The sequence below is a fragment of the Cetorhinus maximus genome, chromosome 30 (assembly GCF_964194155.1).
Source record: "Cetorhinus maximus chromosome 30, sCetMax3.hap1.1, whole genome shotgun sequence".
In the NCBI taxonomy this organism is placed as follows: domain Eukaryota; kingdom Metazoa; phylum Chordata; class Chondrichthyes; order Lamniformes; family Cetorhinidae; genus Cetorhinus; species Cetorhinus maximus.
This window is the reverse complement of record NC_135908.1, coordinates 10370954-10384448: the sequence shown is the minus strand read 5'-3', so window position 1 is coordinate 10384448 and position 13495 is coordinate 10370954. Positions and strand designations below refer to the sequence as shown.

General features: G+C 45.9%; 1 protein-coding gene across 1 annotated transcript in view; it reads left to right on the top strand.

Moving 5' to 3' along the window:
- LOC144670059 (neogenin-like) overlaps positions 1-13495 on the top strand; it is a 179589-nt gene that overhangs the window by 129978 nt on the left and 36116 nt on the right. The window contains exons 8-13 of the mRNA XM_078532436.1: positions 966-1182; positions 3241-3395; positions 10135-10283; positions 12452-12590; positions 12714-12763; positions 13311-13452. Coding sequence (XP_078388562.1) covers positions 966-1182; positions 3241-3395; positions 10135-10283; positions 12452-12590; positions 12714-12763; positions 13311-13452 — 852 coding nt within the window. The remainder of the gene's footprint in view (positions 1-965; positions 1183-3240; positions 3396-10134; positions 10284-12451; positions 12591-12713; positions 12764-13310; positions 13453-13495) is intronic.

Sequence of the window (13495 nt, the reverse complement as noted above, 5' to 3'; positions counted from 1 at the left end):
AAATAAGCCGAGTGAGACAGGAAGGGACAGAGCCTAACAATAATTGTGCATCAATGAGTGAGGTTCACTGGATTAATTCCTGGGCTGAGGGGGTTGTCCTATGACGAGAGGGTGAATATTTTGGGCCAATCTCTCAAGTTCGGAAGAATGAGAAGCGATCTCATTGAAACACATGAGATTCTGAGGGGGTTGGACAGGGTGGACGCTGAGAGGTTTTTTCCTTGGCTGTGGAATCTAAAACACGGGGGCACAGTCTCAGGGTAAGGGGTTAGGACTGAGATGAGGAGAAATTTTTTCACTCAAAGGGTTGTGAATCTTTGGAATCCTCTACCCCAGAGAGTTGTGGATACTCCATCGTTGAGTTTATTTAAGGCTGGAATAGATAGATTTCTGGTCCCTCGGAATCAACGGACCTGGGGAGCAGGCAGAAAAGTGGAGTTGAAGCAATGATCATATTGAATAGTAGAGTAGGTTCGGCTGGATGTATGGTCTACCCCTGCTCCTATCCCTTGTGTTCTTGTTTAAAGGGGAAAAGCAGAGGAAAGCCTACAAGGAGACTCCATTTTCCCGTCATAGTAAATATTGGACATAGCCAATGAATCCCAGATTTTATCTTTCTTTAAGTGGAATATTTCAGGACGGGTGGGATTCAGAAAGTTCTGTGCTCCAAGCATCAGCTGCAGTGTCATTGTATTTAGCTTCTTGTTGAACTGTACGAGTGCGTAGGTGTAATGTGTTACCATGTGCCTGTGCTTTGATGCTGTTGCTGTAATGTGTGTATGTCCCCCTTTCAGTTCAGCAGTAAGTTGCTCGTTTGCCCTTTCTGTGTTTGTTCATTTTGTTATGTTCCCATTGTGCTTTGGTTTGGTTTATTTTCTTTTCTTTTTCTCCTTTTTTTTACTTTTATTTTTGTTTTGTTTATCATTGTGTCTGCCATCCCGTTCCCATCCCTGCCTGTATCCAAGATGTTCCCATTCCGACATTTCCCCCTCCCTCACTGACAAGTGCCACTGCTGACCATCTAGCAGCCGCCACGGCCGGACTCCTACCCTCTGCCCCTCGGGATGTAATGGCACTTCTCGTCTCCACCCGCTTCATCAAGCTGACATGGCGCCCACCTGCAGAGCCTAACGCAGAGATCCTCACCTACTCCGTGTACTACTCCAGGGATGGCACCAACAGGTAAGAATCACATCAATCACCTCTACACCCAGAGGTTCTCTAATATTAGTTATATGGGGTTCAAAGAATGTTAAACACTCAGAGATTGGGGATCAACTGTTGTTTATTGGCTCAAGTGTTTCTCAGTTTAAAGGCAATTTAATATGCTTTTATTTTACTTAAATCATGCCTCTCCCCAATTGCCTTTCCTCCTCTCCTGACTCTTGGGTTCCACGAGCACCAATCACCCTTTGGTAGTGGATGTACGAACTCAAACAGCGAATGCCCAGTGGAGAGGGAGGGATAAGATTTTTTTTAAATTTAATGCCTGTTTTAAGTGACAGGCCCTTGGTGATTTTACCCCCAATGCAGAATGATGGTAAACTGTTTCTGAAAGCGTGCACAAAGTAAGTGGCAATTTCTCAAGTGACACCTGTCTGCTGCTGGTTTAGTTACTACAATATTAAATATCTTGGGTTAAACAGTTTGGTAGAATCTTGGACACGTTACCAGTCCGCGGCAGTTAATGCTTCAGCCGCAGTTTAGTGATAGCACACTCAGTTCTGGGTCGGCTTGTGGGTTCAAGTGCCGTTCCAGGAGTTCAGCGTGGAATCCAGGTTGACACTCCGGTGCAGCACTGAGGGAATGCTGCACTATAGGAGGAGCCGTCTTTCAGATGAGATGTTAAACCGAAGCCCCATCTCCCCGTAAAAGATCGTACAGCACTATTTCGAAGAAGAGCAGGGGACTTCTCCGTGATGTCCTGTCTATTAACCAACATCACTAAAAATCTGGCCATTGCTGTTTGTGGGATCTTGCAATGCGCAGATCAGCTGCTGCGTTTCTTACATTACAACAGTGGCTACACTTCAAAAGTATAAAGTCCTAATTGGAGGTGTTTACTGTAAGCCCATTTTCCTGTTGTGTCTCTGTCTTTTCTATTCTCCTCTTTCAAATATGTATCTAATTCCCTTTTTTAAATCATTCTTAAATCTCTATCTCATTAGTTACTTGTGGTTAAACATTCTTCTATCTTCCCCTTATTCGTGTGATAATCCTGAGTTACTGATTTGCTAATCAGTAGAAATAACCTTTCACTATTTACCTTCCATAATCCCATATACCTTCTATTACACCCCTCCTTAACCTTTCCTGTCCTAGTGGAAAACATGCCAGTTTTATCTATAATTGTAAACAGTATCCTGGTATCATTCTAGTGAATTTTAGTCGTGTCCTTTCCATGGTTCTGATACCCTTCCTATAATGAGCTGGCTAGTGAACAGCCCTCCAAATGTGCCTCAAACAAATCTTGCACAAACCTTACACTAATTCTCTACCCTTGTGTAGAAAATCCAGCATCCCATTTTCTTTTTGTGGTCTCCCTATATCTGTCCCCCTATCTTCTGTTCCTTAACCATGTGGGGAACAGCAAGTAGTGTAGAGATAGGTTATCTGCTGATCTGTGTATCTGCACAATCTCTTCCTCCGGTTAAGGGTCTTACCATTTAGGGCACTCTTCCTTTTACTGTTCTCATTTATCCAAAAGCTCTTTCCCCCAGCATTCTCCAATTTTCTTGCCGAAATGCTATTTTCTCCTTTGTATTTTGGCATTGTGTTGGGAGAATATTTGACAATTGGAGGGCACAACATGCCCAGCCTTGTCCTTGTCTCTCGTTCACACACCCATGTATTGCCATGTGGGACTCACTCAGTAGTGATCAGGATTGGAAATCCTCACTGGTTTTACCATCTCTAGCCTAGGGACATGGAGATTAATTATATTGCCTCTAGTCCTCTAAGACTCATTCCCATATTAACCAAGGTCAGTTACTAACTGAGCCCACAGTGAGATAATGCCCCATCACCCCGCCTCCTTTCCCACTCGGCCATTGAGGGAGCTGAGTGAGGTGAACTTGGTGCACTTGACACTATTCTAAATACAGTAAAGACAGCAGAGTTGTCGTTATCTACTGATCCCTAACATGTGAGGACCTTCAGGTAATGTAAAAGATATGTTATTAGCTCCAACTGTATTGGGTGAATTGTATTGATGACAGTCTGTTGTTATATCTTTAATAGGGAACGTGTGGAAAATACAAGTCGACCTGGTGACCTGGAAGTGACGATTGGTGAGCTGATGCCAGATGTGAAATATGTTTTCCGAGTGGTTGCTCACAATAAGCATGGAGCAGGAGAGAGCTCTGCGCCTTTCAAAGTGGCTACCCAGCCTGAAGGTTAGCCCTTGTCTTTCAGTGTGACCTGTCAATGTGTCTATACCTGCGCTGTGATCATCATCTGTGTATCAATGGTTGCTATGCAATGTTCTGTAGCTTCTGTTCTACCATAGAAACAGCACAAGCACCTGGGTCCAATCCGGACCACTACATTGCAGTTTTATCTCTTGTCTTGAGCAGAGGCCACAGTTCCACATGAGCTGACCCCATCTGGTACTTAACCAAGAAACCATTTCTTCCTGTGTGAGCCTAGTCACTGTGTCATCAGGCTGATGTGGGGGTAAGAATTGACCCTTATGTCTTGACCTGATGTCTACACATGTGCCCCTTCCAGCAGAAATAGGAAACCTTGGCTGATTTATTCCCTCCAGCAGTTGCTCTAGGAAACTGTAACTGAAGGCAACGCTCCCAAGTGGTGCAGCGGCTCAGAGCAGCTAGCTGGCATGGCCTGAGGATTGAAGCTACATCATGGCTCGTGTGGTCCAGTACCACCACTGGCACCGCATGCTTTCACTTTAACCTTGTGACGTTTCAAGTTTGTCTCAGTGCTGCCCACATTGTGCGCACATACACACTACACACACACACACACACACACACACAGAGTAAGGAAAAGGTTAGTTTCTGTTCTCCAGTGAGAAACAGCACTGACATTTCTTTGTGTGGAATTTTTGGAGCCAGTCGTTTTGGTACTCTAGGCGATCACTTGAGTATGACAGCTGGAGATGAGTGCCAGGAAACAGGGCAGATTTCCATAAGAGAGCTCCACCAACTATATATCACAGAGATTAGGATCAGGGCTAACTGGCTGGTGACAGACACAGGTTGATTGCACCCTCCCAGTTCCGTCTGCAGGATGTGAATTCCTTGGAGGCTACTTGTTTGTTGTCACCTTCAAAGAAAGGTTAAACAATTCTCTATTCACAGCAATTCATTTAATTCCGTGTTCCAGTGCTTTAAAACAGAAAAATAAAAATACCTGGAAAAACTCAGCATGTCTGGCAGCGTCTGCGGAGAGGAACACAGTTAACGTTTCGAGTCCATATGACTCTTCAACAGAACTAAGTAAAAATAGAAAAGAGGTGAAATATAAGCTGGTTTAAGTGGGGGTTGGGGAGGTGGGGGGGGTGGCGGGGTGTGTGTGTGTGTGTGGGACAGGTAGAGCTGGATAGAGGGCCAGTGATAGGTGGAGATAACCAAAAGATGTCACAGACAAAAGGACAAAGAGGTGTTGAAGGTGGTGATATTATCTAGGAATGTGCTAATTAAGGGTAGAAAGCAGGACAAGCAAGGTACAGATAGCCCTAGTGGGGGTGGGGTGGGGTGAAGGAATCGAAATAGGCTAAAAGGTAGAGATAAAACAAAGGATGGAAATACATTTAAAAATAATGGAAATAGGTGGGAAAAGAAAAATCTATATAAATTATTGGGAGAAAAAAGGGGGGATCGGAAAGGGGGTGGGGATGGAGGAGAGAGTTCATGATCTAAAGTTGTTGAATTCAATATTCAGTCCGGAAGGCTGTAAAGTGCCTAGTCGGAAGATGAGGTGCTGTTCCTCCAGTTTGTGTTGAGCTTCACTGGAACAATGCAGCAGGCCAAGGTCAGACATGTGGGGATGAGAGCAGGGTGGAGTGTTGAAATGGCAAGCGACAGGGAGGTCTGGGTCATGCTTGCGGACAGACCGAAGGTGTTCTGCAAAGCGGTCACCCAGTCTGCGTTTGGTCACCCAGTCTGTTTATTTTAAAACAGAAAAGGCTGGAAACACAGCATTGCAGTCAGCTTCTGAAATGGAAATGCCAACTTTTTTGGTGAAATCTTTTGTTAGGAACTACCTGAGTTCTGGTAATGCTCTCAAGCTAAAGTAGCCCCAGGTCGGCTGCCTACATTTAGTTCCAGCAGAATTTATTTTTTCACAATAATATTTACAAAACTTCTTTTAATCCAAATTTTGGAGATGCTGAAGTGATTTTTATAGTTTTATATTTTTGGAATTTTTTAAAGACAGGCAATTGAGCATGGAACAGAGGTGTCCAACCATCATCCCATTTGGACCGTTTTGACCAGTCTGACTTTCAAAGGCTAATTTCTTTGGGTTTATATTCCTTACTTGCAGGCTTGGTGTTTAAATTATGTGGGCTTGGAGTTTGCAAAAGACAGTCTTTAGCACTGTTGCCTCATTGCTGGATACATCATCAATTAGAAGAAGATAGGTTAGTAGCAGCAGGATGAGGATTAAGAGCAACATGGATTTAGGCTTCACACGTGGTTCCTGAAGTTCCATGGTGCACACCTCAGGCCCACGAAGGTTTGTTCCTGAATAGAAGGAAACTCTATTCATTAAAAATGCCCATTAAAGACTCAAGATGTCTCGAAGCACTTTACACAAATGAATTACTTACCAATATTGCTGAGTAAGCAGCACTCCCTCAATATTGACCCTCCGACAGTGCCGCACCCCCCCAGTATTGACCCTCCGACAGTGCAGCACCCCCTCGGTATTGACCCTCCAACCGTGCTGCACTCCCTCAGTACATACCCTCCAGTAGTGCGGCACTCCCTCAGTACTGACCTTGCGACAGTGCAGCACTCCCTCAGTACTGACCTTGCGACAGTGCAGCACTCCCTCAGTGCTGACCCTGTGACAGTGCAGCACTCCCTCAGTGCTGACCCTGTGACAGTGCAGCACTCCCTCAGTGCTGACCCTGCGACAGTGCAACACTCTCTCAGTGCTGACACTGTGACAGTGCAGCACTCCCTCAGTGCTGACCCTGCGACAGTGCAGCACTCCCTCAGTGCTGACCCTGCGACAGTGCAGCACTCCCTCAGTACTGACCCTGCGACAGTGCAGCACTCCCTCAGTGCTGACCCTGCGACAGTGCAGCACTCCCTCAGTGCTGACCCTGCGACAGTGCAGCACTCCCTCAGTGCTGACCCTGCGACAGTGCAGCACTCCCTCAGTGCTGACCCTGCGACAGTGCAGCACTCCCTCAGTGCTGACCCTGCGACAGTGCAGCACTCCCTCAGTGCTGACCCTGCGACAGTGCAGCACTCCCTCAGTGCTGACCCTGCGACAGTGCAGCACTCCCTCAGTGCTGACCCTGCGACAGTGCAGCACTCCCTCAGGGCTGAGCCTGCGACAGTGCAGCACTCCCTCAGTGCTGTCCATGCGACAGTGCAGCACTCCCTCAGTGCTGACCCTGCGACAGTGCAGCACTCCCTCAGTGCTGCACTGAAGTGTCAGCCCAAATTGTGTGCTCAAAACCTTAAAATGGGGCTTGTAACCGCCTCCTCCAGACTCAGAAGTGAGAATCCAACCATGGAGCCAAGATGACATCTACAGGACAGTGATAAGCTATATCATGAACGAAATTGTGAAACATAATTCAGATACTATGGAATAACTTATAAACAGGAAACACTTGTAAAAATGTGGTATTGAAAGGAAGAACTGAGCACAATCAGATGAAGCATTAAACACTGAGGTAACCTGAATGATCACAACCAGAGGATGATAGAAGAAAACTAATAAATCTGGCATCCCTCAGTGTACAACTCACTGAGAAACTAACTGTGCATTGTAGCACCAACCCAGACTGATCGGAATACATCTGGCCTGGAATGAAATAGCCGACTTTGTCTTGGGTAACCCTAGAGGCACTGGATTGACCATGGCAAACTTGGGCTAGTGAAGTAAAAATTCAGGATATCTCTCGACTGCTCTGCACCAATCCCTGCTGCAAAGTTTGTGTGTGTGTACACTGGCTGAGCACAAGGTGGACTCAGCTGCCTTGGCTCCCATTGCCAAATACTCACTATTTAGCTTTGAATTTGAAGAATAGCTGTGTGGGCGAGGTGCCGGGGTAGCCGGCGCTCGTGAGATTATCCCAATGAGAATCAGTGCCTTTGGTGGGGGGGGGAGAGAATTAGAGTGTATGGAATTAGTTTTATTCTTCACAGTAGCTGCACTGAGCTGGTAGGGTGGCAGGAACTGCTTCCCGTACCAGCGTGCCAGGAATATAGCAGCTATCTGTTTCCCTTTTTAGAATGTGGAGGTGTGCAAAGGCATGCTCAGTCTTTATTGCTGAGAGCTGCAGTGAGCCTGCAGGTGTGTTTTCAGCCTGTGTTGGCATGAAGCAGCTGGGTGGGATGTGGATCAGTGTTGCAGCACTAATTGAAAGAAATGGATCATGACCGAATAAAGCAAACAACTGTCAGGCTTGTTAAAGTTGGTTTGATTTTTTTCTTGCACCAGTAAGCATCATTAATTAAACATTTTTACCATTGTGTTCACTGCAGACAATATATTTTGATTTTCATTCTCTTTCCCACTCCCGCAGAGTGGTTGGATTTGGTAATGTTCCTTTGTGCATAGGGTACACTGAAGTGCGTATTGCAGCTTCACTCTGAGGTCAAGGCTCAGAGGCGCTGATAATCCTTTTGATTGGCGATGAGCCATGCCTCATTGAGCCATGAAGAAAAGCAATAAAACTGCTTTGCAAAATATTCCGTTGTTTCTTGCATTTGCGACCCTTTGATTGCCTAGATGGTGCAATTAAGTTTACACATCAAGCAATAATGTTCTGTGGACAGACCTTAAAGTATTAAGAATAACATCTAATGGCCAGTAAAAGAGCAAAGATCAAGAACATACCTTTAGTGCAAACAAGCCTATCCCTTTTGGCCAGATCATGATACTACCTACCCACCTCCTATCCTTCAATCCTACCTATCCACCTCGGCACTGTATCCCTCAATCCCACCTCCTCATCATATTCCTCAATCTCACCAATGCAGCTTCCAACATAACCTGCAACCCCAATATTCAACTCACCTTATCTACCTTCGCCCCATCTTTGGCGGACGTGTCTTTAGCTGCCAGGGCCCTAAGCTCTGGAATTCTCTTTATAAACCTCAACACTTCTCTGCCCCTCTCTCCTCCTTTAAGATGCTCCTTAAAATCTGCCTCTGGCCAAGCTTTTGGCAATCTGTCCAGCACCTTATGTGACTTGATGTCAAATTTTGTCTGATAATGCTCCTGTGAAGCACCCTGGAATATTTTTGCTATGTTAAAGGTGCTATATAAATGCACGTTGTTGATAAAAAGAATTGGGATGCAGAGAAATTCTTTTGATCCATTGCAGAGCAAGATACCTGCGTCACTAAAGGGTGGTGTACACTGGTTTAATATTACAAGGGCATGATTTCTCCACGAGTCAACTGATAATTCAGCAGCTAAGATAAAAGCAAAATACTGCGGATGCTGGAAATCTGAAACAAAAACAGAAAATGCTGGAAGAAGAGTCATACAGACTCGAAACATTAACTTTTTTTTTCCTCCACAGATGTTGTTAGACCTGCTGAGTTTTTCCAGCATTTTCTGTGTTGATAATTCAGCAGCTGTTACACTTGCTCTCCAAGTTCTGGCCCAACATATTCAATATTTGTCTGCTGATGTTTGTTTGCAGCACTAGTGTAGCTCCATCCAATGAATGTTCACATTTTCTATAAACCTCTCTGCAAGATGGTAGAGATAGTGATCTGGTTTAACAGGTTACACAATTTTTTTGACTAGTATTACGAATAATAATTCTGTCTATCCTGAAGCTGCTGCCTCGAAGGTGACAATGTTCACAGCGTCAGCTCCTCACTCGACTGGCTATTTTTCAGGTGTGAGCTGGACAGTGAGTGCCAGCTAGGGCAAGCTCAGTCAGTGCCCTCAGCCAGTGTCCACCAGTGTACTTCCCAGCCACAGGCTCACTGATTATTGCTTCCCCAAGTTTGGCATAGTCTAGGACAGACACACTACTGATTCATTCCTTATGGCAGGGACACTGAGGCCAATTGCTGTGTCCCAACTGCCACCTTGACAGAAGTTGGCACATTCTGTGCCTCACCAGCAGAGCTCATGGGCCATCAGGGAAAAGCTTAGACACCACTGGCTTCATTATCTTGCACAAATGTTGTGAGATTGGGTTCTTCGTTAGACTCACCATTTTGCTGTACACTTGTTCCACAATCTAATTGTCTGATGTCCTGTGCAGTTCCACTGTATTTCTATTATAGAAAATCTTACACTTCCTTTCAAGATTTTTTCGTAATGAATTTCTATGTCCTGATTTATAATGGGAGCTACCTATGTAAACTTGTCACATTGTAGTCACAGCTGCTGTCACCAGTGGCAAGGGAGTGTCATTACAATGTGTCAAGTTTGCATATTTTATGATTCATTTTTCAGGCAAGTGTTTCCCTGCCATACAGATCCTGTAAAATCCCTACAGCTTAGAATCCTTGATCAGAAGTGTTTTCCCACAGCTGCTACCTGCCCTCCCTGCTCCCACAGATGCACCTTCTAATTATCACTCCATTTTAAACTGATGCCTCCTGCCCCCTGCAGTATTGCTTCACTTTCCCCCCTGCTTCATGTGCACTGGCTGCGTGTAAAATACTGATACAACCTATCTGCCTCACAGCTTGAGTGAACTTACTTGTTCACTCTTTCACTCGTTCTTTCACTCGCTCATCTACTCACACCAAAGCAGTAGTGACTGTACAGTGAGATATTGCTTAGATCTTATCTGAGCATTTAGTTCATGGTTAGTGCACCTGTCCACTGCAAATATGTAAAATGTTGAAATTATCACCAGAGTTCTCTTCAGTTTGGTTTCATTGCAGTCTGACTTCACCCCACATGGATTCACTTTGATGAAATCTGGAAATGGGCGTTCTCTTTGTTTTTCAGTTCAAGTGCCAGGACCAGCTCAAAATCTGGTTGCGCAAGCAAACTCGCCGACCTCAATCACAGTCACGTGGCAGGAACCTCACTCGGACAATGGGCCAATCGCAAACTACAAACTCTACTATATGGAGAAGGGAGCAGGGAGTGAACAGGTGAGAAAAGCATCCAGAATCTTGGCAGGACCATCAGCATCGGGAAGGCCAGGGAATTTAGACAGTAGCCAGTTAGTTGGCACCAAGCTCGAGTGTTGAAGGCATGTAGATGGCTGGAGAGAAGGGTGTGTTTCTGTAGATAATGGCAAAGAGTGAGTTACAGTGGGAGATGGAGCAGTGGATCATAGTTTCATCGCTGAGAGGATGTAGGGAGGAGAGTAAGTGTGTAGACAAGAGATTTCGACCCCAGGAGCAAGTAGAGAGTGAGGGGCCGCTGCCTGAGGAGGTGCCGGATGTAAACCTCGGTGTGTGTGGCTGAGTTACTGGAATATTTTCCTTTGAGGGAGTTAAGGTTAAAACACTGCAGCTTGTCTAAAAATAATTGAATCCAAGCTTTTTCACCTATGCTACTATAAGCTGTGTTATGGGATAGGAAGGCTAGAAAACCTACAGTGAGTGACTCACCTTCTGACTTCTCACAGCCTACAAGGCAGGAGTGTGATGGAATACTCTCCACTTGCCTAGATGAGTTGCAGCTCCCGCAACAATCTAGAAGCTTGACGCTATCCAGGATAAAGCAGCCTGCTTTACTGGCACCACATCCACAAACATTCACTTTACCACTGAAGCACAGTAGCAGCAGTGTGTACCATCTATAAGATGCACTGCAGGAACTCACCAAGGCTCCTTAGGCAGCACCTTCCAAACCCACAACTTCTATCATCTCGAGGGACAAGGGCAGCAGACACATGGGAACACCACCACCTGGAAGTTCCCCTCCAAGTCACTCACCATCCTGACTTGAAAATATATTGCTGTTCCTTCACTGTTGCTGGGTCAAAATCCTGGAACTCTCTCCCTAACAGCACTGTGGGTGTACCTACACCACATGGACTGCAGCGGCTCAAGAAGGCAGCTCACCACCACCTTCCCAAAGGCAATAAATGTGAATTACATGATGTGACGTGCCCCCGCATTTGTACTTGTCATTTACTGACACGCAGTGACTTTACACGAGATCTTGTGCAGAATGGCACAAATGCTGGTGCTATCATGAAGAACGCTGTTACTCAAGCTATGATTGGGACCAATGACCACACACAATGGATGTGAGATTGGGAAGTTCCGTTGTTGGAGGATTGAGCTCTATTGGACTGAATGACCTTACCTCCTGGTCCGGGTGGATTTTGTGGAGGGGGCAGGCCTGAAAGTGGGATGCAGCCCTGTTTCGACAGTGAGCATGATGTGGGGCGGCATTTCGCTGGCGGTGGCCATTATCACACCATCCCTATTAAGGCTGTTGGACCTGCCTCCAAAAGCTGCTGATCCAATCAGAGTGCCCAAAAGGGAGGCTCCCCTCCCCCAGAAACCACTGGGGGGCTGCCAGATTTCAGCTAGTGGTCACCCCATGCAGTGGTGGTCCCTCCTTACGTGGGTAAAATGCTTGCAGAGGTCGGTTATGACCCTTAATTGTCCAATTCAGTGGCTGAATTGGCCTCCTGGTGGGTGGCATCTTCTCCACTGCTGGCAAAATGGAGGCAGCGGGAAGATGTCACACTCCTCTCACCATATCCCCGCCCCAACCCGAGGCCATCCCTCACTATCTGTCAGCTTTCCCATCCCCCATTCTGCCCCCAAAGCACCCGGAAAATTCCAGACTACATTTCTGCCCTGTTGTTGTGACCCACAGAACGGAAAGGTTGTGTGAGAGAATCAACACCTATCGGAAAGCAGATTTGGTTTGAAAATGGGACTAGTTTTTATACAAAGGTTGTTCGACTTGAAATGTTAACTCTGTTTCCTTCTCCATGGATACCGCTTGACCTGCTGAGTATTTCCAGCATTTTCTGTGTTCTTACCACTTCTTGATAGCTATTTTCACCATCATTGCCCCTTGAACCATGCAAGTAGTGTTGATCCTGGGCCAGTATTGTATTGGTTGACCTTTCCTCTTCTGTTTACTCCCTTTGTCATTTAAAGGTGCTGAGCTTTGCTGGTCTACAACATAACGACGACTTGTACCTACAGAGCACCTTTTAATAAAATGTCTCTCAGACAAGGACTGCCCTTCACCGTGTTTTAACCCCTTGGGCTGCTGGGAGAGCTAATCACAAGTGCTAAATAAAAATGTGTACAGCTTCCGATTCCTCTCCTGGTTTTTCCTTCAGGACGTGGATGTCGGGAGTCTTTCCTACACCATGAATGGACTGAAGAAGTTCACCGAGTACAGTTTCAGGGTGGTGGCTTACAACAAGCATGGGCCTGGTGTCTCCACTGAAGAGGTGGTAGCAACAACCTATTCTGGTGGTGAGTATAAAGGTTCTGGAGGCTGGTTTGAGTCACTGTGGCATGTTTCCCCCTTGTTGTTGAATGACAAGTGTGTAACGTCTACTCTTACTCTGTGACTAACTGGCTTGTTGTGTGTTTCAGTTCCCAGTGCACCCCCTCAGAATGTCACGCTGGAAGTTCGTAATTCCAAGGTGAGTGTTTTTAGCCACAGGAACAGGAGGAGTGCATTCAGCCCCTTGAGACTGTTCCCACACTCAGTTAGATCATGGCTGATCTGTACAGTAACTCCATTTACCCGCCTTGGTTCCATGATCTTTAATTATCCTTGCCTGACAAAAATCAGTCAGTCTCAGTTTTGACATTTTTAATTGACCCCCAGTTGCAACTCTTTCGGAGAGAGCGTTCCAGATTTCCACTGCCCTTAATGTGAAGAAGTGCTTTCTGACATCACTCCTGAACAGCCTGGCTCTAATTTTAAGTTCTGCCCTTTTGTTCTGGACGACCCCCCCGCACGAGAGGAAATGGACCCTCTCGACCCTTTCATGTTCATTAATCATCTGAAATGCCGCAATTAGCTCTCCCCTTAACCTCCTGTACTTGAGGGAGTGCAAGCCTAATCTATGCAGTCTGTCCTCATACTTTAAAGCTCTGAGGCCCAGTATTGTTGTGTTTGAAAGCTGAGCTGGTGAGATTGGTTGGTGGATGTGTTGGTATTATATGTGTGTTTCTTTTTCTCAGAGTATTGTGGTGCACTGGCAGCCACCTCCCCCAGGGACACACAATGGTGTGATCATCGGTTACAATATTCGATACAAAAAAGGAGGTCGTCGTGGGGAGACAGACACTACAGGAGGGAGCCAGCTTTCTCAGGTTATAGATGGTGAGTCAGCCTAGTGCCTCAAACACAACCTTCTTCCTGAGGT